This window comes from Chiloscyllium plagiosum, chromosome 19, assembly GCF_004010195.1.
Source record: "Chiloscyllium plagiosum isolate BGI_BamShark_2017 chromosome 19, ASM401019v2, whole genome shotgun sequence".
Taxonomy (NCBI): Eukaryota; Metazoa; Chordata; class Chondrichthyes; order Orectolobiformes; family Hemiscylliidae; genus Chiloscyllium; species Chiloscyllium plagiosum.
In genome coordinates this window covers 15,678,898-15,706,178 of record NC_057728.1, presented here as the reverse complement: position 1 = coordinate 15,706,178, position 27,281 = coordinate 15,678,898, and the positions used below count along the sequence as shown (strand labels likewise).

Sequence of the window (27,281 nt, the reverse complement as noted above, 5' to 3'; positions counted from 1 at the left end):
TGTGAACAGCGAACACAGCAAACTGGATTGAGAATAATATAACTGCTTTATGTGGAAGGGGTATCATGTGCCTTGGACAATGAATAGGGAGGAGGTGACTGGATGTGTTAACGGTCCAAATAAGGTGAATGTAAGGCTGTGGATGTACAAAGGAATCTGTGCATTCTTGTACACCAGGCAATGAAAGTAAACAGACAGACAGGACCGGCAAGCAAGTAGGAAGGCAAATAGTATCCTGGCCTTAATTGCAAAAGGGCTTGCGTCCAGAAGTAGGGTTATCTTACTGCAGTTATATGGAATCCTGGTGTGACCACATTTGGAATACTGTGCACAGTTTTGGTCTTGCTCTTTAAAAAAGGATATAACTGCCATTGAGAGAGCCCTAGGCTGATAACAATACATAGGCTGAGAGCTAGGAGATGGCAGGACTGTCCTATGAGGAGAGATGTTTCAACTGGCCCTCCATTCACTTGAGTTTAGAAGGATGAGTGGGGATCTGATTGAAATGTATAAAGTTGGAACAGGGCAGGACAGATTAGATGCAGGGAGTCTGTTTTTCCTAGTTAAGGAGCCCGGAACGAAGAGACACAATCTCAGGATACAGAGTAGACCACTTTGGACTGAGATGAAGAGAAATTTCTTCACCCAGACAGTGGTGAGCCTGAGGAATTCTCTGCCAAACAAAGCTTTTGGAGCAAAAGAACTGAACGCTTTCAAGAAGAAGGTAGATATAGTTCTTAGGGCTTAAGGAATCAAAGGGTATGGGGAAAAGAAATGGGAACAGGGAACTGCACTGGATGATCAGCCATGGTCATACTGAATGGTGGAGCAGGTTTTAAGGGCTCACAAGCCTAGTCCTGCTTCCATTATCTATGTTTCTATGTAAAATGTGGCACGGTTACGAGAAAAGATGCTGCAACAAATCTGAATAGAGCAAAGCTGTACTACTGAAACCAACAGATACTTACGTTCACTCCTTAAATAATTATTGAGAAGTTGAAAAAGTGGAAAGGTGTCCCAACAATCTGGGGGCTGAGCTTCAAGAGTTGCATCCATGTCAACAGCAAAGAGCGACCAAAATATCTCTGCATGCTCCGCCATTAGGTCAGGCCACCAGGCAAAGGCCTATGGAACAATTAGCAAATGTCAACTTAAGGCTATACAATGAGAGCTAGGCCAGACAATTGTTAGATACAGTTAACATTTCCTATGAAATTTCTGCAAGTACCTGCACAAAAAGAAAAGTGGTGGGGAGGATGTAAAATATTCCTCTACTCAAAAAGAACAGAAGTATATCCATATGAACACATTATTCCTAATTTAAAACTAAATACAGATTTATGATTTTCAGTTGTATGAGTCCAGTAATAGCTTTGGTTGGAAACACAAAATATGGATATCCCACTCTCATTGCTTTTGGTGCACTTTCCTGATTGGACATTATTGAATAAACCAGAATCATTTTATCAATACGTCATGCATAATTGTGAGTTATCTAGTGGGATAGTATTGTGTACAAAATGTGAATTAAAATTTAGTTTGTTTTTACTGTATAAGCAACCAAGTTGAGCAGCTTCCCAAGTGTTGAAGGCTGGCTGTTACAATGCTTCGGCTAGAAAAAGAGGTGGAAAGGCAAAAACTCTCATTCTGTTTTCTTCAGTTTAGCACCTTATTAGGCAGATGATTTGAACACTGTGTAAAACACAAGTATTATTTTGCTTGCCAGTTCCATTCCTTCCAGTTCTTTCTCTCATTCCTATTGTCAAACTATCAAAAAAGTAGGTCTATGCTAGTTATCAAGACACCAACTTTTGCCATGTGCTGTACTGACTTTCCAATCCATGAAATGGATAGGGAGCAGGTAATACTGAAGTATTTTGTTATTGACTCAGGAGAATGACAACAAGTCAGGTGTCCATTTTAATGTAGTCAAATGTCTCCGATAGAAGGTGGGAATGGAGACTGATGGTTTTACACAGGTAGTCAAAGCCTTAAAATCTTACCTCCACGTTGCTGATGTACTTTTAAAGCATAATTGAGAAGGCCACTGGCCTTTCAAAGGCATTTATGACAAAACTGTTCCTTTAACAAGGTTAGGTTGTCCTTGGGCTTTTTTTCAGAGAAGTTGTAAATGACACAGGTTCTGAAAAGTCTGAGGTTGGATGGTTTTTAGGGCCAATTTGTTTACAGCTAACTGATACTGTCTCAGACAGAAGGCTATCAATTTTTAAAAAAACTTGTATAATGAAAGGGGAGTTGCCAGTTCTCTTGGCTATTCTCTGGTCTGAATCCAGGTGTGTGTGTGTGTGTGTGTGTGTGGCTGAAATGACCTGAAAGAGTTATTACCATCACATGAGGGATATGTGAAATAGGCTGGGAAGTATTAACTTAATTGTGCACGTTGTAGATGTAAGAGATGCTTCTGATTAAGCAACATCCTTAACCCACTAAAGTTGGCACAAGTTCAAAAGGAGAAAGTGAGGACTGCAGATGCTGGAGATCAGAGCCGAAAACATGTTGCTGGAAAAGCGCAGTAGGTCAGGCAGCATCCAAGGAGCAGGAGAATCGATGTTTCGGGCATGAGCCCTTCCTGAAGAAGGGCTCATGCCCGAAACGTCGATTCTCCTGCTCCTTGGATGCTGCCTGACCTGCTGCGCTTTTCCAGCAACACATTTTCAGACAAGTTCAAAAGGAGATTGAAAGCTTGCTCCAAGATGAGTTATAGTGACTGGTGCTCATCCATAGTCATGGTGCCAAAACCAGATGGTACTCAGCGGTTATGTGTGGACTACCAAAGGGTTACAAAGACTGATGCATATCTGGAAGACTGAATTGAGCAGGTCCGACAAGCAATTTATATTTCTAAGTTGGACTTGCTCAGAAGATAGTGGCATGTGCCTATGTCAGAAAGAGCAATGGCAATTTCGGCTTTTGTAATGCCAAATGGACTGTATCAGTTTAAAGTCATGCCATTTGGCATAAAATATACGCCAGCCATATTTCAGAGACTAACCAATAAGGTCATTGCTGAATTACCTAACTGTGTCATTTACATAGATGATCAGGTGATTTTTATCACACATGGAAGGAACATTTACAATATTTATCAGACTTGTTCGATCAACTTTGGAAGGCAGGCTTGGTGATAAACCTGGCTAAAAGTGAATTTGCCAAAGCCTAAATCACCTTGCTGGGGCATGTTAATGGACACATACAAATGGCCCGACAGGATGCAAAAAGTTCATTTGGGAGTTTCCCATATCATCAACAAAATTGTTCCTGGGATTGAGTGAATTTTATCAAAGATTTGTACCAAAGTTTAGCAGTGTGGCTGCTCCACTCACTGAATTGCTGAAGAAAGGCAAGACGTTTCAGTGGATGGCGGACTGTCAGAAAGCATTTAACAGCCTGAAAGCTGTGTTAACCACTGCTCCAGTATTAGCCACACCTAATTATGTAAAGCCATTCAAGGTGGCTATCGATGCAAGTGACGTGGGTGTTGGATCAGTTCCCTTGCAAGATGATGAGAAGATAGAAATACCTAAAGGGCATTTCTCTAGGAAGTTGAATATCCATCAGCAGAAATTTTCAATGGTTGAGAAGGAGACTTTGAGCTTGGTGTTGGCGTTACAACATTTCAATGTTTATGTTACCAATAATGTATCTGAGACATTCATATACACTGATCATAACCCATTGAAGTTTGTGGAAAAATTTAAGGACAAAAATACCAGACTGTTAGATGGAGCTTGTTGTTACAGCCATTCACTTTAAAAATTGTGCATGCGTCTGGACGAGAAATGTGATTGGTGACGCATTGTCGAGACTCAAATGAGAAATGGAGGCGTTCGGGTGGCAGGAGTACAGACTGAAGCAGAATGTAGCTGTGCATGTTTGCATATTAATAGTGAATATAATGTATATGCGTGTTTTGGAGTACTAACTAATTTTTTAAGGGGTTTTAAAAATGAAGCCATCTTTGGATATTGATGGTTCTCTTTTTTAAGGGGGGAGATATGATACAGCTGTTCCTTTAACAAGGGTAGATTGTTCTTGGGTTTTCTTTCAGAGAGGTTATAAATGATAGATGTTCCAAAAAGTCTGAGGTTGGATGGATGTTAGAGCCAATTTGTTTACAGATAACAGATATTGCCTCAGGCAGAGGGCTTTCAAGTTTAAAAAAGGACACTTGCATAATGGGGGAGGGGCCAGTGCTCTCCATTCAGCTGTTCTGTGGTCTGGGGTGTGTGTGTGTGTGTTTGTTTGTGTGTAAAAGACTGCTGGATGCTCTCTCTCTGTCTCGGACTTCATTTCTGCAAGAACTTGTGTTTCATTTTACCTTTTGTGTCAACGGGTGTTTATGGGGATTATTGCAAGTATTTTGGAACAGTATCATTAAATTGGGATAGTCTGTTGGGTTTTTGGATCGGATAAGTTATTTGATATTCTGTTCTGTGTGTTCCATTCAGTAATCTTGTAAATAAATTCTGTTTTGTTTAAAAGCTAAGTGGTTTGATCAGCTGATTCTTTCCTGGAATATCCACTGTACATCTGCTTAAAACAACTAGCAAAGTTAGGGTCATGGCTATCTTCTTGAAATGCTTTATGGGGTCTGGCCTGGTCCACAACAGATTACTGGAGAAGAATGTAAATTTTACTCTTCTTAACCTGTGCATTTTGTTACAATTGGTATAATTAATCATGTTTAAAGATTTATCTGATTTCAGAGTTGTTTAAAGGATCTCTGTTTATTCACATTAAAGGCTCTTTAAACATAGCACTTAAAGACAAATTAAGATTCTATTTTGGTCAGTTGAGTTCAAGATACAAATGGAACCACAAATAGGCAAAAAATGAAGCAATGGTGAAGCTCAGGTTCTGATCAGGAAAGTTAAGGCAAATTAGAAGAAATGCAAAATTTTCTACCATAGTAGATTTTTGTGCAAATAGCTCTCTTACAAAATTAAGGGAAGGCTCTAAAAGTTTTAGTATTGATCTTTTTTCACATGCTGAAATATCAGAGGCAAGCAATGAGCTTCATATACATAAAGGGTAGTGCACATGAATAAGGCAAGTGGCCAGTGAACTGACAATCAATCATTTCCTCTTTCTCTACCATTTAATGTTGTCTGTGAATCCTAGTTTTAATAATGAAATGCTGATAGCCTGTGAATAAAATGGGTAAGGGGAGAAAGAAGCAGGAATGATAATGTGGGGGATAGAATGCAGATTCATGCTTGTAAATAAAATCTGAAAATGGGACCCTTACTCATTAATAAACATTGTTATTCAGAAAAAAGGATCTTGCCCATGTAGTAACCCACTACACATTTTGGAATCAGATTTCATTTACAAACAAAACAACAAAAACTCAAATTAACCTTTAGCTATTTTTCACATGTGAAGTATATGCCAATTTCAATCCAAAAATGAAAGAAAAATTAATGGCTCTGTTAAATATTTTCAATGAAATATACTTTACTGTGATTAAAACACATTCAAGATTTTAGCCCTGGGACTTTCCACTTCCATATTGTAAACTCAAGGGAAAAAGGAGATATGAAGATTATTTCCTTGCTCTGATATCGATCTTTTAAATGATTAGAAACAATGCATGCCTCTTCAATGGTAGCAAATGTTAAGAAATGCCCAATGATAGAATGCCCCCCCACCCCAACCCTCGGTCACATACCTCTCTTCCCTTTAGGAATCCGCATGTATGAAAGTGTTCATTGAATAGGAAAGAAAAGAATCCAAACATTTAAATACAAGTTAATGACTTAATTTGAATATAACATCATTTTGCTGGAATTACAGGTGACCCTTTATTGACCAATGTTGCATTTGCCTCTTCCTCACTCGCCACCCAAAGTCCAGACATTAATCCATCTGTTCAAAACTTTGAGATGAGGCTTCACAAATACAAATTTTGTGCGGAGTAGCACTTCACAGTACAGCCATAATTCAATTAACCCCGTACCTATTTCCTGTAAAATGCACTGTTAAATCAGTTATATTCTGCTGTCAGTATATGGAAAGGAGGTGTTAACAACAAAGAAATGTAATTAATATTTTCCATTAATACTACTGATATTTGCTGATTACTTTTACAGTTTCAATTAAATAAAAAAAATCCTTCTTGACATTGTCACAATTTAACATTTTCTAATAGTAATTATTGCATAATAGAAAACTGAAATATAGGCAATTTCATTAATCTTGGTTTAAAAGTCAAGGTTCTTTATACAGAACTGGTATTGATAAGAGATAACAGGCGATACTCCGACCTGAATTCAGATTACCTGATGTTTCATAAGTCAACATCTCTCTAAAATGAATAGCAAACAACAAATTCAAAATATAGTCTGTTTCACACTGTAACATGTCCTGATATTAGTATTGTTAAAGAGAGAACAACTTATTATAATAATGTTCTGCTGTGTGCAGATTTTGTATGTTCCAAAAATAATTAACCTTGCTCATTTCTAATCTAATTCACATTTACTTTTTTTTTGTCTTCAAATTGCAGTCAATCATTTTTGCCATTTAAATTCAAAGAAAAATGTAACATAAATATGAATCAGATTAGCAACAAACTAGGCTAATTATTTCAGGAGTATCAACATCGTCTCCTTTTAAATGTATGGTAGCAAATGTCAAATTTATAATTCCTTCATAAAGCACATTAACTGAATAGAATATTTTAGATGTTCATTATTAATTACTTTCATTTATACTGATATGTAGACACAAGGTGAGGTAGAATAAAGACTGCTCACAACTTCCAACATGTTTGATGTTAGGGTAAAATGGTCAATGTTTTTGAATGATTGTCAAAATGTAGAAACATAGGAGCAAGAGCATACTATTCAGCCCCTCAAGCTTGCTCCCCAATCCTAGATCATAACTGATCATCCAGCTCAATGTTATTTTCTTGCCCTGTCCACATATCCTTTGATGTCATTAATATTGACGAATCTCAGTCTTGAATACATTCAATGTCTGAACTTCCACTGCCCTCCAGGATAGAGAATTCTGAAGATTCACCATCCGCGGAATAAATCTTATCTCAATCCCTGTAATTTGTGACTGTATCCCCTGGTTCTAGATGCCCAACAATGAAGAAAGTTCTTCCTGCATCTACACTGTGATGTCCTTTCAGAGTTTAGTATGTTTTAATGAGATTACCTTTTGTTTTTCTAAACTCTGGAGAATATAAGCCCTTTGGCCAATTGTGCCTGTACCAGCTCGTTCAATGCTCATTAAAGTATCAGGCGTCAGGGAATCAGGGCAGAAAACAGATATATTACCCACAGCCCATATGTTCTACTCTTGCTTTCTAAACTCCTGTCTGGGACTTTATTAAAAGCCTTCTCAAAATCCAAATACACCACACCCACTGAATCCACCTTATTAACTCTGCTGGTAACATTTTCAAAAACATTCCAAGATGTTTGTCAAACGTGATCTCTCTTTCATAAAGCCACATTGGCCCTGCCCAATGACATCATTATTTTCTGCTTGAACTCTAATCACACCTTTTATTACGGATGCTAATATCTTCCCAATTAATGATGTTAGACTAAAAGGTCTGCATTTTCCCATTTACTCTCCTCCTTTTTCAAATGGTGAGAATATATTTGCAATTTTGTAACCTGCAGGTTTATTTTGGATTAAATTAAATTCCCTACAGTATGGAAACAGGCCCTTCGACCCAAGTCCACACCAACCCTCTGAAGAGTAACCCACTCAGACCCATTCCCCTACCCTATATTTACCCCTGACTAAAGCACCGAATACAATGGGCAATTTAGCATGGCTAATTCACCTGACCTGTAAATCTTTGGATTGTGGGAGGAAACCCACGCAGACACAGGGAGTACGTGCAAACTCTACATAGTCGCCTGAGATGGGAATCGAACCCCAGGTCCCTGGCATTGTGAGGTAGCAGTGCTAACCACGGTGCCACCCATCAGACTAGATAACAGACTAGAATCTATAGAATTTGGAAACATGATTAACTTCATTATCTCTATAGCCAATATTCCAGGGTAAAGATTACTGGTTCCCAGGAATTTATCAACTTCCACTAATTTATCAAGTACTACCTTTTCATTCTGCTAATTTCTTTCAGTTTCCCATTCTCATTATCTGATCCCTTAATTCTGTATTTTTCAGAGAGATTTCTTATAACTTCCTGTCCTCACAAAGCCAGACACAAATTCATTGCTTAACATCCCTATCATTTCTCTATTTCCCATAATACATGTTCCTGTTTCTGCATGTAATGGACCCATTTTGTCTTTAGCCAATTTCTTTCCTTTTTGTACAAACATACAAATTTTTATAATCTATTTTATGTTCTTAGCCAGTTTACATTCATATTCTCATCTCTCCCTTTTATTCAGTTTCTTGATTCTCCTTTGCTAAATTCTATAATGCTCCCAATCCTCAGGTATATTACTTTTTTTAGTAACTTTATAAGCCTCCAGCTTTGATCTAATACTATCTCTAAACTCCTTTGTTACCCATGAATGACTCATATTGCCTTTTTTGTGCCTTTGCAGAATATATGTTTGCTGTTTAAATTTTAGGGAAAAATTGATTCATGATTCATTAATTAATTTGAATTCAATTCCAAATTTCTACTGATAACCCCCAACAACAATTTTCTATAGAAAGTGTGCCTGATTACATTTCTCTTGAAGAACCACAAATAACTTTATATTGACAAAACTGCCGTCATTGTTTTGTAGTGGTTGTTATATCACATAGCAACCAGCAACGAAATAAACCTGTTTTATTTTAAGAGTACAATGTTTCCAGGACACCAGGAGAATTGTTTTATATGGAATATTTAATTATTTCTGAAAATTACACAAATAGCAAAGTAGACCATTTGACAAACTAAATCTTTCTTTTGTTGCACTGATAGAACATAGACTGTGTGTGCAAGTCTTTGTATGACTCTCCTTCCCACCTGCATGGCATTTAAATCATTGCCTTTCCTCAAGCACTATCTTTTCAAAGCCATCATCACATGCTTTTTCATAAATCACACAATCGTAGCTCCTCAGCCATTGCAATATTTCTTCCATCTCTTTCAGAAATCATGTAATTATAGCCCCTCAGTTTTGCAATAATTGTTCCATTTCCAAAATCCTTGAACATGTGATTATCTCCCAAATATATGCCCATCTTGCCCCCATCTCTATGTTTGAATCTATCCAGTGAGATTTCTACCATTGTTACCACCTTCAGGCAAATGGACATCATGCTCAGAAACTCAACTGGACTTTTCCCAATTTAAATTACTGCTTAAAAACTACTTTCTTAAAAGCTTTTTTTTTTGTCACCCCTTCTGCTATCTGTTTTGGCTGAAATCCAAATTTTGTTTGGTCTGTGAAGTGATCTCGGACAATATTTGTACAGTAAAGAAACATCTATTAACAAGTTACTGTCATTGTATGACTGGAATCTGATTTAGGATTTGAATACTGATAACTGAGCAAGTTTTCTTTAAAAGCACCTACGTGGGATATCAGTCAGAATTAATTCATTTATAATAGAATCCGACCACAGCATGCTCCAAAAATGAACAAAATAATTAATCTCTAACACATCAAGACATCCAGATTTCCAACCCTTTATGTACCGGTATGCAGGATAAATGCATTCACAAAATCAACAAGCTCAAACTTGATCTTAAATGGATTTAACAAGAGTGATAAAAAGAGAAAAATGATCACATGTGAATCAAATAGGTTGAAAGGAGGAGGGATTATCTGACACAAATACAATGTTAAAAAAAGAGATCACACAAGCTGAGAGGCCTGGGAAACATGCATAGTGACTAAATTTAAGCAGAAGATATAAAAAAAACTACTTTAGTCCCATTCAGTTAAAAGGCAAGCAGAGGAAATATACACAAAATCCAGTGGAAACTAAGGAAGATCACAAAATAATTAATATTCTTAATTAATTTTTGTTTAGAAATTCAGAAAAACAGACACAAGGAGCAGATCCCTGTCCCAACAGAAATAAGTGCCAAAAAATTAACACATTTATATAAATAAGATGGAATTCCTGAGTAAACCTAAACAGCTAAAATACGTAAGTCAGTATTTAGTTCAGAGTACTGTCTTTGAATATGGACAGCACAGTGGCCTGTTTGTGATGGATTGGAATTTGGGGCATCCCTGGGTGGTATCCAATAATTCTCTCCTACTTGTTGTCCATAATCAAAGAAGGGAATATAATGGACATAAACGTATCAGAAGCACAACTATTTCATAAAATGTGATTAGTGATCAGGAGGAAGTTTGAAGTGTCTCTTTAGAATAATAAGCTATTAGACACAAACCAACATTGATTCAGAAGAGAAAGACTATGCTTGAACAAGCCCCCCCAACTATTTTGATGAACTAACAAAGCAAGTGAAATGAAAAGTCCTTTGATTTGGATTTGAGCAGCTTTTTGACAAAGTCTCCCAATAAAGTCTTTAGTCAAATTCAAAGTTGTGGCAGGCAGGCTGGGGTGGGGGAATAATTCAGATAAAACAGTTCAGAAATTTCAGACAATGTGTTGCAACAAATAAATATGAATAAATATAAACTGGAATTTCAACACCAGCTGAAGGGACATCTATCTGGGCACTTTATCATTCTCTGGACTCAACCTCACATTTAACAATTTGAAAACATTATCTTTCATTCTGATTCATATTTTGATATGTTAAATACTGTTTTTCATGTCTTTGCATTAGGGCAGAGTGCCTAGTATTCTGTCATTCACACTCACTCTGGACAAATGCTCTTTGGCCTTTGTTCCATCACATCTTTCTCATTCAATCTCTTTCACCACTGACCCTATCCCAGAACTTCTCTTTGATCTTAGTATTAGTCCCTTCCTCCTCCTTTCAGGCTATCATATTTCTATCTTTTGTTCAGTTCTGTAGAAGAGTCATGGTTGACCTAATGTGTCCCTGTTACTCTTTCCACCTTAGCAAAAAAATCCCAAAGAACTGTGGATGCTGGAAATCAGAAACAAAATCAGGAATTGCTAAGAACACTCAGCAGGTCTGGCAGAATCTTTGAAGAGAGAAAGGAGAACTAACATTTCAGGGCAAATGTTTACCAGCAATTTCTGAATTTTGTTTCCTGTTTCCATTTGGGAGCTGAGTATTTCTAGCATTTTCTGCTTATAGATCGTATATCCAAATTGTGGCTCTTAAAATTTGCTGACAGCTGCTCCTTAAATCTTTGCATCTCTATACTAAATGCAATATATATTTGAGAAGAATCAACTGAACCACTTAAAGTGAAAACTGGGTCTACATAACCATCATAGCAGCAGAAGAGATGTTTAGTGATGATTAGTGCAATTTTATTTATCTTTTTAAACAGAGCAATGAACAAAGAAACTACGAATAAAAGTAAGCAATTCAGATATTAAGCCTGCTCTGCCATTCAATGTGATCATGCCATTTTCCTGCTTTCTCCTCAGACCCTTTGATGCCTTCAAAATATAAAACATATCAATCTCTTTTTAGATATATTCAGTGACTTGGCCTCCACAAGCTTTTGTGGTACAGAGTTCTAGAATTCTAGAAATGAAGAGATTTTTCCTCATCTCAGTCTTAAATGCCCTACCCTGTATCCTGAGACTATCCCCCCAGTTCTGGACCTCCTAATCCGAACATTCCAGGCCAGAAGAACGTTATACATTTTAAGCAGATCCTGTCTCTAAAATCTAGTGAAAACCGACCTAGTTTTATTCGATAAATACATGTGGATGCAAAAGTTTTGTACATCACAAGTATCAAGACAGCTTGCAAACTGGATATGTTGTTGCTGTGAAGAAAGCACATAGGTAAAAAGATTGATCAATGCTAGAGACAGCCACTTTAATAAGAATTAATGGATTTAAATCAAACTCAGAAACTATGATTAGTACATTGAAAGGTTAACAGGCACCTAGGATGGTTTGAATTGTTACCATGCCACGTGAACTTAAAGACTGGCTCTCCATCCTAGAAACCAGCCGATGTTCATTTACATTAAAATCAATGGGAACCAAAGAAAAAAAATCATGTGGGCAGTGCCAAGTTGGCAATCTAGCCCAAGGCTTCAACTTGTTCTAAAGGAAAACTTGTTTGAGTATTAGCAATATTCAGATGGCAAATTTTAAGGCCCTTGGTCAGTTACATGCCCGTTTTACTGGGTTAAAAACAACCCACCTCTGAATGGTGTTCCTCATTCTGTTGAAGTACCTCAATACATAGTTCGGCCAGTCGAATCACATCTTCCAATCTTCTGGCAGGAGCTCTTTGGCTCAAGGTCTCTATTGTTGTTAAATGAAAATTATTTCAGTCCACCTGTTTATAGATATATAACATGCTAGAGCAAGGATAACTTCACAAACTTGCTGTTCCTTGTGTAAAACTGCACAAGGAACAGCAAGCTATTAATGAATCACAGTATTGTTTTAATTTGCATGGAAACACAAGGAATTTTAGTACAATCAACAAAAAGCTGCTTGTTTCTTTGGATGTCCTGGAGAGTTGGACAACATTGCCATGTAATCTTCAGTGCTGACAATGCACTCACTAAGTCTCCTTCTTCCAAATCTAATTTCTCCAATACCTAGGATAGGATAAGCAGTTGCAGGGGTACATCACCATCTGCAAGTTCTCTACCAAGCCACATAACACCTTGACTTTGGAACTATAATCTCTGTTCATTAATTATCATTGATCCCAAAACCTGGAACTCTCCTCTGAACAGTACTGTAGATATACTGACACCTGATGATGTGCCTTAATTTCCTATTTCGAGGTGGGTCATGGGAGTCAGGAAAATTCATTATCTTGGAATGAAGCAAAATATTTAAGGATATGGTCCTATTGATTGGCAATAGAAATGTTTCTCCTTAGGTGCAGGTTGGCTGTGGGTCTCGCAAAGTAGAATACATAGCAGAGTGGATGAATCAGTCTGGAAGGGCAGATCTGATCCATTTGTGTGCACTGCCGTAATACTGCAAAATGCATCTAGCATTCTATTGGTCCCATATGGTCACACCAGTATTTTTTCTGCGCTTCCTTTTTATTCTTTTTTTTAATTAAATCTAGTCTGAAGCAGAAAGAAGCATTAAAGCACAGATTTGTGGCAGCAAAAGGAAATGAAGAATGTAGCTTGGAGAGTTCGGCTGAAAATGCACTGACATATTTTTGCTGCTCCTTTGAAATGGGAAGTTGGATTCAGGGAGTAGGGAGCCTGAAAGGTCCCAGGCTCCTCTATTAAGCAACAGCCTGAATGAACTCCCAGCAGCAAATATAGTCCTTGCACAACCCTCTTCTATGGAAGGGCATGTCAGGAATGTAAAGTTTTAGCTCAAGAGGAAAAGGGAAGCATCTTGAGATAACCAATTTACATCCCTTGCATATATACTTCCCAATGACAAAAGTATTTATCCCTCACAGAAATTTCCCAAGAAACACAACAAACGTTCATCATAAATGTCTTCTATCTCCCTACTATCGGAGTGGATTTCTGGAGATTACATTCTATCAATAGGACCATATCCTTAAATATTTTGCTTCATTCCAAGATAATGAATTTTCCTGACTCCCATGACCCACCTCGAAATAGGAAATTAAGGCACATCATCAGGTGTCAGTATACCTACAGTACTGTTCAGAGGAGAGTGAAACTCCTTTACTATGATCATGCTAAAAGGAGATCTGTTGTGCCATTAAGTTGTTAATAACATATGACTCCAGACACAATGGAACATGCAAGTTTAAATCTAAATGCACAAAATTATCTTTGTTTACACCTGACCATCATTGTTTTTTATCTGTCATTAAAATGATCACGTCTGCTCCAGCTTCCTTTGATCCATCTTTATTTTATATGGCCTCTGTCAGGTGGAAGCAAAGGACATTCTGGATCTCAAGTGGCTTTCCTTCTTTAAGGTCGGTGTGATTCTTTCAATGCTTTGCCTGTCCTGCCTGATGTAAGGCATTTTGTTGATGCACGGCCATCTATCCAGATGCTTCATTTAGAGCAGGATAATCTCATCCAAATCAAATCTAGAATTGCAATGACTTTGTTCCACTTCAGTGGTAGAGACCTATCCACTTTCTCTTCTGCCAATGTAACTATTTGATCCTCCAAAGGGAGGCTTGTGCACAATGAAACATGCAAAAAAATGAAAGATCATCCTCGGTTTTATCCCATCTCAAGGAATCTGGGTTTCAAGTAGTAGAAAGAAATTGTAGTTTCTTAATGGTAATGTTAGTTGAATGCTTTCCCCCATGTATTGGGGAGAAACGTCACTCACTACCACAATTATTTTTGAGCCTGTAATGAGCAGGATAAACCATTCTGCCCTCGCATCTGTCCATTAGATTATAGAGCCTGTTCTGTATCCCTCTCGAACAAAACTCCATTAATCCTAGTCTTTCCAGCAATTTTAAGGGGAAATGTTGAATGGCATCGCATAAATTTTTAGATTATATTCTCTCATTCTTGTTTCCCAGACCATAGAGGTTTTGTGTATCTATTTTATGATGTCATTTTAACATTTTAAATGTCTTGATCAGATCTGTCTTTCCTATATAAAAGGAAATTAAATTCCAAAGGAACTGCTTGTAAAATTGAATCATGCTTAATAAAGTGTTGCTGCATTTCTGTTTCTGACAGGTTTGAATCTATAAGACATGCTAAACAAATATTGTCTCATTAAAATATCTAGCTTCAGTTATATATTGATCATTAACCTCCTGACAGTGTAAGAAAATCTGTCTCCATTTGTGCTTAAGACTGTAATAGAATTTCTGCGCAAAAGTCTCACAAAACTAGAATTCTCCAGTCTACAGTAATTTGACAATATTCCTTAACTCTTTGAGAACATATGGAATAGAAGCAGGAGGCAATGTAAATTTCTCAAATCTCTTTCATTCATTAGGATCATGGCTGATCCTCTCCTTCAGCTTCACGTTCTCATACATCACCTGTATCATTTGATAAAGAGAAACTACGGTGTTAAATACACTCAAACAGCTCAAGACAGGCTGGTATCCCATCACCAATTCATCCTTAATGTACACGTGGTGAGTCCTTGACACTGGCCCAGCTCCCTGAGAGCCAGCTCTCAGAGTGAACAGGATGTCGGACCAACCTGTTTATATCTGTGAGCCGGGGCACCCTCACTAGACCAGATTAACAGCCCCAATCAGGGAACTCACATTCTATGAGGTCCACCTAGCTGACCTCATTACAATTGCTGAAAATGTGTTGCTGGAAAAGCGCAGCAGGTCAGGCAGCATCCAAGGAACAGGGATAGGCCCTTCTTCAGGAATGAGGAAAGTGTGTCCAGCAGGCTAAGATAAAAGGTAGGGAGGAGGGACTTGGGGGAGGGGCATTGGAAATGCGATAGGTGGAAGGAGGTCAAGGTGAGGGTGATAGGCCGGAGTGGGGTGGGGGCGGAGAGGTCAGGAAGAAGATTGCAGGTTAGGAAGGCAGTGCTGAGTTCGAGGGATTTGACTGAGACAAGGTGGGGGGAGGGGAAATGAGGAAACTGGAGAAATCTGAGTTCATCCCTTGTGGTTGGAGGGTTCCTAGGCGGAAGATGAAGCGCAAATTTACAAATTTACCTGCACCTCCACACACATCATCTATTGCATCCTGCTGCACCCGATGTGGCCTCCTCTATATTGGGGAGACAGACCGCCTACTTGCGGAACATTTCAGAGAACACCTCTGGGACACCCGGACCAACCAACCCAACCACCCCGTGGCTCAACACTTCAACTTCCCCTCCCACTCCACCAAGGACATGCAGGTCCTTGGACTCCTCCATCGCCAGACCATAGCAACACGACGGTTGGAGGAAGAGCGCCTCCTTCCACCTATCGCATTTCCAATGCCCCTCCCCCAAGTCCCTCCTCCCTACCTTTTATCTTAGCCTGCTGGACAAACTTTCCTCATTCTTGAAGAAGGGCTTATGCCCGAAATGTCGATTCTCCTGTTCCTTGGATCCTGCCTGACCTGCTGCGCTTTTCCAGCAACACATTTTCATCTCTGATCTCCAGCATCTGCAGTCCTCACTTTCTCCTCGAAGATTTTGACCTCATTACAATCACTACATACACTTAATTATGTCCACAGCCACAACCATGTGTGGAAGTTCCAAAGCTTCACAACACTCAAATTAAGAAATTCCTCCTCATCTCTGCCCTAAATGATCAGCTCCTTATTCTGAGATAGGCTTCCATGTTCTGGATTCCTTAGGCAGGAGAAACAACCTTTAAGCATCTAACTTGTCAAACTCGTGCAGAATATTTTATATTTCAAGGAGATTACTTCCCATTCTTCTAAACTCAACAGAGTGTAGACCAACTTACCCAATGTTTTATAATCGGACAACTGCCTCATATACCAGGAACCCATCCAATGAACCTTTCCCCCACTGCATTCAAAACATGCTTATCCTTCCTGAGGTATCGAGATGAGAAATGTATACACCAATCAAGAGTTGGTCTTATAAAATCACTTTAATTTAAAAATTGTGGAACACAAGCTGGTTTTGTCTGAAATTGATATGTCTACTCATTTTCAGTGCCTCAGAGAGGCATGAAGAGGCCTAATTTCCCAAGTTTTTGCGAATTGTAGTGTCTTACTGGCTATCCAGGGACACTCAAGTTATCATGGCTCACGTTTTGAGGGACTTACCTCACATTTAACTGTGCTGACTATTCAGCTATGAAATAAGGATCTGCAGATGCTAGAGGTCTGAAGCAAACAAAAAACAGAAATTCTGGAGAAACTCAGCAGATCTGGCAGCATCTGTGAAGGGAAAGTAGTGTTAGTAGTTAGGGTCCAGTGACCCATCTTCAGAACATTCTGAAGAAGGGCCACTGAACTAAAAAAAAATAAGTCTGCTTTTACTTCACAGATGCTGCAAGAGCTGTTGAGTTTTTCCAGCAATTTCTTGTATTTGTTTGTTTTTGACTATTTAGTTCTTTAACAATTTTAGCTTCTAATACACATTATCATTCCTCATGGACTAAATTTTCACTTTAATTTGTATCCAACTTCCTTTTCAGTTCGCAGGTATCAAAAGCAGCTTGCTATAATTGTCAAGACTATTCTGTGATATGGCAAGGTAAATTCAAACTAAAAATTATGAACAGAAGTCATGCCATTCAAGAGGTTTAATATACAATGGCATGCATCACACAACACAGGCGGTCCAAGAACATCAACTGTGATGCTTCTATTTAGTTAAGCAAACAGAAGCATTCTGTCAATATATTGAAAAGTCAAGTGACAAGGCTGAATTAAATCTGAAAATCAATTTGAAAAATATCAATTTTTTTTTCATAATAAAGACTCAATATTCCCTTTTCAAACTAGGAATTTCAATGTTCCTTTGGACATAGAAAAAGAGCACAGTTTTCTTGGAGTACCCAAGAATCACCCAAATATTCAAGGCCTGAATTTAATGGCCAGTGATGGAGGAAATGGCATACAACTTAATGTAAATGTAGATTCTTACAGCAAACATCTCTTGATATGGATTAATAGCATGTTTAAATTACTCAATTAAATTTAGTTTATTGTTTTCTTATCCTTTTTGTATCATGTGCATTTTCAATGTTTTTTTGTTTTGCTGCAAATTTCTACGGATCATTGAGAGCTCTTTTTTGTAGCTCCTCTTCATTGTTATGACAAAGCTGTAAGCCAGACTGTGCTTTCTTGCAGATGCCTGTTCATTGTTTATCTGTTATTATCTGGCAGAGAGTTTGATGTTTTGAAAAGGTTAAACCAGATGGTGCACATTTTGCAATACTCCATTCCTGGCGCAGAGTTTTGCAAGATTGGGCAACAGAATTGACAATCAAAATGTAAGAATGCTTGCTGACATGCTATTGCCTACTGAGAGTCCATTTCCATCAGCTTTGTCATACCTGACAAAATTACATCCCAATGAAACAAACATTGTTCTGGTGATTGAAGACCACCAATGCAATATTTTGTTAAGTCAATCAGCTTTTCCATTCTAAGTGGCCTCTGCTATAGCAACTTTTGTGGATTATGTTTTGGTTTGTTTTGGCAAAATTCGAAGTGTGCATTCACATGATGCAGATGCAAATGAAATGGTTTGACTTCTACGTTTTCACGAAAATGTCTGAGGAAAACATATTCTTATACTCAGCAGAAGAACTTATGCATTGAGATGCATGGTAATTTTATATATCCCAAGATGGAAGATGGGAAGAATTTCTGGCTGTAACAGCCTGCTCCTTTTTTGAGGTATTTTAGGTGTTGGAGGTGATTTCCTCGAATTCCAGGAGCAGCAATTACTGTTTTATATGCTGTTTTGGAGCTTTGGAGAAAAACAATCAAAACAATGGCACTTCTAAATGGGAGAGGAATAGACAAAGGCAGCACTAGGTGAGGTCATTGCAGGATAGAGAGAGAGAGAGAGAGAGAAAAACACACACTGCTAACTGACACAGCAGTGAACCTACACAGTTACTGCTTTTGCTGTTGAATCCATGCATCACTGGACATCGGAGTGTATCTGGGAAAATTAACAAACAGTGAAATTCACAACTGATCATGTTTGGGGGAGATCACAGCACAGAGACAGATAAGTGAATAGTTTTAAGTGTGGTCTAGGGGCCTTGCTGTAAGTCTGCATTAGTGACTAGAGTGGCTTCTTTCTTGATTATATGTTATATTGAGGTATGTCTCTAGATTAAACTTAAAAATATAAGCCAGAAGTATTAAGTTAGCCTGGTGCAGTGTTTGTACAGGAATAAGACAGGGCAATTTTCTAGGTCTGCAGATTGGAATAAGCAAAAATGGTCCTTAGGAGAATGATATGCTCTTCTTGTCAGATGTGGACATTTAGGGAGAGTTTACGTGTTACTCAGGATTATTTTTGCAATAAATGCCGTTGGATGCAAATCCTGTCAGATCGAATGGAATGATTGGAGCAACAGTTACAGGCAATGAGGAATTTACAAGAACTAGGTGGTGTGATGGATAGCAGTTATAGGAAGGGAGAAATGTCGCAGATACAGTCACATAGATGGGTTAACTCCAGGAAATGTAAGAGAGGCAAGCAGTTAGTGCAGGAGTCATCTGTGGCTATCCCCAATTCCACTTTAGTATCATTAGGCTTAAAATGTAATAATCTCTGGCGACTGCCATCTTGTAAGTATTAATCTTTTTAAAAACGTGGTCCCAAGCAATACTTCTCACTGAGAGGTTATCATAGTGGGGGCTGATTCTTGTGTACAAGGCAAACAAGAAAAGACAACGTCCATTAAAATAGAAATATCTGCAGGGTATCTTCTTTGAGTTTTGTATGATAAATAAATGAACAGACAGCCTTGGCACCTGCCTTGCAAAAAGAAAGACTGGCTTTCTGCCATAATTACATGATCTGAAGAAAGGCACTTTTGGTACAGAATAAATATATCTCTCACATGCAGAAGCCACACTAATCAACTGCACCACATAGCAGGTACACCACTAAAGTCTGTCAAACACATGAAAGAAGCAATTACAGTACTTGTGTTGTGTTTAGGAATGCCACTTTGCTTCAGATTGGATACACTTGTCTGCTTTTTGGCTGGCAGATTCTGCCATGGAGGATGCTTAGACTTGGGTGACTGCACTGTGATGTTCAGGCACAGAAGGTGGGTTTTAATATATATATAAAAGAACAGGGAAGAGAGAACAAACAATAACCATGTAATAGAATAATAAAGAGGCTGATGCACAGGCAAGCAATGAGGCATGAACATAAAAATGTCTTCAAAAGAATGCACTTTGCTGAGTTGTACCAAGGCCATTGGCTCCAGGCATTCTCAGCAGTTCAATTAACAGCCCCTACGATATAATGGACTATTGGTAAAAGAGCACTTTGGACAGATATATTAATGGAAATGTGAGTCTCAATGTAGCTGTTCAATTATTGTGAATACTTCAGACACAAGAATGGGAAAAGTAATGAAAAAAAGCACTTAAATGTGCAAATGGATGACCTGTACAGAACAACAGGCGAGCTAGAGCAGATTACAAGGCTGCAATACAATTCAGAAGGTGCAGCCAAAATGATAAACTAGTGACAACGAGGCTCAAGTGATTGATGCAAGTGATCAACCTTGGAATAAGTACAATGGTAATACTTCTTTTTAATATAACTCAAATAGTCCAAGAACTGCATAACAATTCAATGTTATGTGGTTCAACATTACAGCTGCCTGAGCCATGTGACACATCACAGGTACCTGTCAATGTACATATACTTTTCAACATATCTCACATCATGTGGTATGAAATGTTAATGTAATCCAGTACATCCACTCCACCCAGGAATTCCTAAAAATCACCAAAAACACCAAAATAGAGGAAGACGGAGCAATGACCTCAGTCGACGTAACAGCACTGTTCACCTCCATCAACATCGACCTGGCAAAGGAAGCACTTACCACACTTTTAGAAGAGACTATCACACACACCTCTATTTCTCTCTCTCTCACTCATGCTGTCTCTCTTGCTTTCATATCCATGCTCTCTCTCTCTCTCTCTCTCTTTCACTCACTCACATGCTCACATTCTGTCTCTTACATTCTCACACTCACACTCATGCTCTGACTTCTCAGGGCTCTGTCTCTCTCTCTTTCACACTCATGCTCATCCTCTGTCTCTGTCTCTCTCAATAATGCTCACCCATCCCTCGCGCTTTCACTCATGCTCTCTCTCTCTCATGCGTTCACCCTCTGCCTATTTCTCTCTAACTCATTGTCATGCTCTATCTCGCTCACGCTCTGTCTCTCCCTCTTTCTCTCTCTTTTTCACTCATGTTCACCCCCTCTCAATTTCTTTCACTCACGCTCATCGTTTGTCTCTCTCACTCTCTCATGCGCTCACCCTGTGCCTCTTTCTCTCTCACTCTTACACTCACACTGTTTGTGATCGAGGGAGGTGCAGGGAGATAACTCCTTGCGTGAGGATTTGTTAATATTATTGTGAGGAATTTAAGCTAACAGCCTGTAAACAGTGAGTGGGCATTTGAAAAGAAGGTAAATGAACAATTCACTGAGGGTGAAAAGCTAATAAAGCAGGGAGGTGTTGGCCTAGTGGCATTATCGCTGGGCTGTTAATCCAGAGATGCAGGTCATGTGCTGGTGTCCTGGGTTCAAATCCTGCCACGGCCGATGGTATAATCTGGAATTAAGGGTCTAATGATGACTGTGAATCAATTGTTGGAAAAACCCAATTGATTCACCAATGTCCTTTAGGGAAGGAAACTGCCATCCTTACTGGTCTGGCCTCCATGTGACTTCAGACCCACAGGAATGTAGTTGACTCTTAACTGCCCCCCTGGGCAATAAATGCTGGCCTTGACAGTGATGCCCTCAGCCTGTGAATGAATAACAAAAAAATATCTTTGGCAGTTTCAACTGCCACAATGTTGATTGACATAGCATCAAAGTTTGACGTGCGGAATAATTCTTTAAATGTGTTGAAGATTTCTGTTTTACATCAGCTTGTAAATGATCTTACAAGGGACAGTACAGTGCTGGACCTGTTTCTGGGGAACAACGTTGGGCAGCTGTTTGAGACGGCAAGGCATAGCACTTTATTGAAAAAGACCAGGACAACATAGGCTTTAGATTTCTAATGGTAAAGGAAAAAGGCGATCTGTAACAAAAGGACTTTGGATAGGGTAAGGCATATTTTATTAAAATAAGGCAGGATCTGGGTAAAGTAGTCTGGGAATAGTTGCTTGAAGGTGAATCCACAGCAGAATAATAGGAGGTGTTCAGAAAAGGAACTGGAATGGATCAAGGTCACTTCGGGTGAAATTTACAGTCAACAAGCCCAGAGAATCCTGGATCTCTAGGAATGCTCAGCACATGCATATGACACTTGCAAAGGGAGCAAATGAATGGAGGACCAGGAGAGTACACATATGAAGCATGAAGAAATGCTGGTCATAGAGTCATAGAGTCATAGAGATGTACAGCACGGAAACAGACCCTTTGGTCAAACCCGTCCATGCCGACCGGATATCCCAACCCACTCTGCGTGAAAAAGTTCCCCTTAGGTCTCTTTTATATCTTTCCCCTCTCACCCTAAACCTATGCCCTCTAGTTCTGGACTCCCCCACCCCAGGGAAAAGACTTTGTCTATTTAGAGCTGAAAATGTGTTGCTGGAACAGTGCAGCAGGTCAGGCAGCATCCAGGGAACAGGAGAATCGACGTTTCGGGCATAAGCCCTTCTTCAGGAACTTTGTCTATTTACCCTATCCATGCCCCTCATAATTTTATAAACCTCTATAAGGTCACCCCTCAGCCTCCGATGCTCCAGGGAAAACAGCCCTAGCCTGTTCCACCTCTCCCTGTAGCTCAGATCCTCCCACCCTGGCAACATCCTTGTGAATCTTTTCTGAACCCTTTCAAGTTTCACAACATCTTTCTGATAGGAAGGAGACCAGAATTGCACGCAATATTCCAACAGTGGCCTGCTGGTGTCCAAGATTAGAGAGAATCCCAAAATATTCTACATCAAGCTGAAGAGAATAGCCAAGGAAAGGGTAGGGCCGATTAGAAACTGAGGCGGAGGGTAGATGGGATGGAGGATCCATCTTGGGAGCTGAAGGGCATTGGTACAGTAAACGAGTATGTCAGATCTGTCTTCCCTTGGAAGAGGAGGATTTAAGTCTATAAATTGGGAAGGTGCACTGTGAGGGTAATGTGGAATGGAAGTTTTTGGCTAGTTTATAAGTGAACAAATCCTCATGCCCAGGTGAGTTGTTTCCAAGACTGCTGTGGAACACGAGGGAGAAAATCTCAGGGCCCTGATTCAATTATTTAATTCCACTCTGGTCACATGGAGAGGGGCCAGAGGGTTGGAGAACAGATCATGTGGTTCAATTTATCAAGAAAGGTGACAATGATGGATGCAAAATTGTTCGGTTCCCATGGAGATTTGAGATGCAAAGTTGAAGTCTGTTCTACATGCAGAGTGACCTTCACTCATCCTGTGGTGGAATATAAAATAATAAGGTCACTCTGCTTTTGTACTCCTTATGGAACTGTACTCTTTCCATTATATTGTCGGCAAATGTTACAGAGTCATAGTCATACAGTTATACAGCTTGAAAAATCTTTCGGTCCAACCAGTCCATGCTGAACATAATCCCAAACTAAACTAGTCCCAACTGCCTCTTCCGGACCCATATCCCTCCAAGCCTTTCCTATTTATAGATTTGTCTAAGTGTCTTGTAAGCATTGTAACTCTGCCAGCATCCATCACTTCCTCAGGAAGTTCATTCCACACACAAGCTACTCTCTGTGTATAAGATCTGTACCCCTCACGATCTTATAAAACTTTATATGATCACCTCTCAACCTGCACTTTGCTCCAGTGAGATAAGTCCCAACTGATCCAGCCTTGCTTTATAACACAAACCTTCCATACCCGGCAGGATTCGGATAAATCTCTTCTAACCCTCTCTCAGTCCATAACATCCTTCTGTTGCGCCTGCCACACAATGTGTTTCAGCAAAGAAACCATGAGTTTACTCTTAATAATAATATTTATTTACTTAACACAATTATAAATATAATACTAAAATACTCTACAATATAACAATTTGCACTATAAATCTAATCAAATATCTTTTGCTTTAGCTGACCTCTGGATGATCACATACCACCACAGTGGGGCAGCACAGTGGCTCAGTGGTTAGCACTGCTGCCTCACAGCACCTGGGTAAAGATTCAATTCCAGCCTCAGGTGACTGACTGTGTGGAGTTTGCACATTCTCCCCGTGTCTGCGTGGGTTTCCTCCGGGTGCTCCGGTTTCCTCCCACAGTCCAAAAATGTGCAGGTCAGGTGAATTGGCCATGCTAAATTGCCCGTAGTGTTAGGTGTATTAGTCAGAGGGAAATGGGTCTGGGTGGGTTACTCTTTGGAAAGTTGGTGTGAACTTGTGGGGCCAAAGGGCCTGTTTCCACACTGTAGGGAATCTAATCTAATCTCACACTAGATCTTGGCCTTGATCCACGTGGCGATGATCATCTGGTCTTCTCCCAGTGTCCCCATGGGTGTCTTTTCTCCTTGGTGGTTGGTCTCCAGGTACTACACCTGAGGATGGTGTTGTGGTGAATCTTATATTTATAAGTCTTTGTGTCCTTTGGGAGGGTCCTCAATGTCCACCAATGAATCGATCAGGGTTCGAACATCCAGGTGCTGACATGTTGATGGCGGGGTGGCCCCTAAACATTCATTCCTGGAGGTGTTGGGGGCACATGGCCCTCTCCAAGTAAGGGTGTGGGGCACCCGTGTGTCTGGCAAACAAGTGGATGATTCCCATTGTCCTCGGGATGTCATTCAGGTCAATTCCATTCTATTCAAATCCAAGTGTTGTCTGCAGCTGATGGGACAATGGCAAAATGTCTGTCTGTAGCTGCAGCCTGTCTGGATTCTGCAGCATGTTTATCCTCGAGTCTGAGCAGAGACACTGTTGGCCAAGGTTTGTCTCAGTTCCCCTGCGTGCCTCATTTATTGTCCATTTTGCATACATCCATCATTTTGAGCAGCCTGTCCTGCCACATTCCTATAATAGGACGGGCAGAACTTTGTACTGTAGAAATCTTCAGGCCTGAAAGAAAGCATACAAAGGAGGGAAGGAAGGGATCAGATCATAGTTCAGGGTGTGAAAAAATGGGATTGGCTTGAGTGCAGCATTTTGTGGATTGTATACACGGTAGTTCTAAAATGGCATTGCACTGATGTTGGTGTAGAATTGCAGATGAATTTTTGCAAGGTTTGTGAAGGTTTGTAGCTCAGGTTCTGCGTATACAGAAAACCGACAAACACTGACCAAGTACTTCACTACACCAGCAACCATCCCAACACACACACACAAAGCTGTATCAGAACACTATTCCAACGAGCCACCTCACACTGCAGCACAGACTAACTTTGGAAAACAGAGGAGAACCACCTATACAACGTATTCAAGAAGAACGGATTATCAGAACACTATTCCAACAAGCCACCACACACTGCAGCACAGATGAATTTCAGAAAACAGAGGAGAACCACGTATACAACATATTCAAGAAGAACGGATACTCAAAAAATACAGTGCGCAGATTCCTCAAGAACAAACCACGACAAGCAGACCAAACACAGCCAGAAACCCTAACCACCTTATCATACACCAAAGAAGTTTCAGAAATGACAGCCAGACTACTAAGACCCCTCGGAATCCTAGTAGCACACAAACTCTCCAACACTCTCAAACAAAAACTAACAAACTTAAAAGACCCAGTACAACCCATGGACAAAATCAACGTCATCTACAAAATTCCATGCAAGGACTGCCACAAACACTACATAGGACAAACAGGAAGAGAGTTAGCCACCAGGATACACGAACACCAGCTAGCCACAAAAAGACACGACCCTCTCTCCCTCATATCCCTACACACGGATGAAAAAAAACACCATTTCGACTGGGACAACACATCTATCCTGGGACAGGCTAAGCAAAGACATGCCAGAGAATTCCTAGAGGCCTGACACTCCAACCAGAACACCATAAACAAACACATAGATCTAGATGCCATCTATCAACCCCTCAAAAAAATAGAACAGGAAATGACATCACTACAAACCCCAGGAACCCCATCCAGGAGAAAGATATAAATAGAAAGCAGGAGACAACAGCTTCGCTTCACTTGGAGGTCGCCACTGATGATGTTACCTAGCCAGGTAATGAAATGTCTGGATATCAAACCTACAGCTCAGCGGGCAAACCTACACCCTACACTGTAATCCAGTAATTAGAGTGAAATGTATGAAATTTATGCAATATTAAATGTAAACTTGACTGCTGTGATAAGATTATCACTACAACTGTTTGTGGACAATAGTATTTGGACTCTTTAACTTATTTCCAGATCTCAAAGCGGTTTTTTGTATTTCAGAATGGCTTTAACAGTCATTTTCATTTTTGAAATAAATTCAAATACAGAAAAGTAGATTGTTTTAGACTAAACATTATTTCACTGCAAATTGATCACTTGGTCATAACTTCGTTACTAAATTAGTTCCAGAGATTAGCACACACACTTGAGGATTCCTGAATTTGCATTTGAATCAAATTACTTTCAAAGAAGTAATGAGACACATTCTTTGAATTTGATAAGACTGGAAAATGACATGCTTGGATATGCAGGGTGGAATTTTATTGGGGTTGGAGTAATGTGGGGAATAGCAAGGCTTGTAATAGAATCAGATGGATTGTCCAGTAAGGCAGGTACATTGGGAGCATCTCACTCCACCTTTTATGCTTTTTGTCAAGACGCTGAGTTGAGCTTCCCATTAGGCAATGGTGGATGGGCAATTTAAGAGGATCATTGCTTTTTAAATGCGTCCTTAATGGTCCAACTCATCTCATTAATATTCAGCTTCCTAGCTTACCAAAATAGCTAGACATCGAGAACTCAACGTAAAAATCAGAGCAGGTGTTCTGGTGACTTCAGATTGTTGTATTCTCTGAAGGGACTCCATGCTGGACAGCCCATGCTAATATCTTGGGTATGCTCCACTCGCCCCGGCCACATATACTGCCATCCAATATGTGCCTGACCCCGATGTCAAGTCTTCGATGCACTTACAGGATGTTTCTGTACTTCAATGTTGCACTTCAGGGTATTCTGGCAATGATCATTGAAATGCTGCAGCAAGGACAGTGTGCTTTCAAGGACACAAACCCAGCTCACAGACTGGACCAGGTTACATCTCTGGCCTCTTTGCTCGCTATCATGGCACCCACTCTTTTGAGGCTACTTTCTCTTGCTGTGCTTTTTTTCATTTTGCCCCCTCAATCAAAGATACCAGCCTTGCCACTTACACACAGACGAAGTCAGGAAGCTTGTCATGGTTGTCAGTAGGTCTCAGGCATATCAACGGAGATAGCCTTTGCTCATGTGGTCCTGGCACAGAAAGGCAATGGCTGCCTCGAATACCAGTCCAGAGGCTTGGATGCAACCAATCAGTCACTAGGATGCTCAGAGTCAGATCCTCTCCACATGAAGTGTGAGGAGCTAAATGACAAGCAGCATTCCACCCATCCAACTGCTTCTGCCCATTTGGGGGCTGTTTTCCTCTAGACATGGGTAATAAGGGAAATGAAAGAGGTTGGCACAGCTATATTTTTGGTGAGGCTGGGGAGG

The 27,281-nt window shown here is 39.7% G+C and overlaps 1 protein-coding gene across 27 annotated transcripts in view; it reads right to left on the bottom strand.

Annotated features, from left to right (window-relative positions):
- The window catches only part of cadps2 (Ca++-dependent secretion activator 2), a 724,760-nt gene that overhangs the window by 141,051 nt on the left and 556,428 nt on the right, over positions 1-27,281 (bottom strand). For 13 of the 27 annotated variants that reach the window (XM_043709173.1, XM_043709174.1, XM_043709162.1 and 10 more), the window contains 4 exons: positions 19,591-19,695; positions 12,239-12,342; positions 5,693-5,701; positions 969-1,125 (listed from right to left, as the gene is read on the bottom strand). In XM_043709173.1, coding sequence (XP_043565108.1) covers positions 969-1,125; positions 5,693-5,701; positions 12,239-12,342; positions 19,591-19,695 — 375 coding nt within the window. The remainder of the gene's footprint in view (positions 1-968; positions 1,126-5,692; positions 5,702-12,238; positions 12,343-19,590; positions 19,696-27,281) is intronic. The other 14 variants (XM_043709171.1, XM_043709160.1, XM_043709161.1 and 11 more) reach the window with 3 other exon arrangements.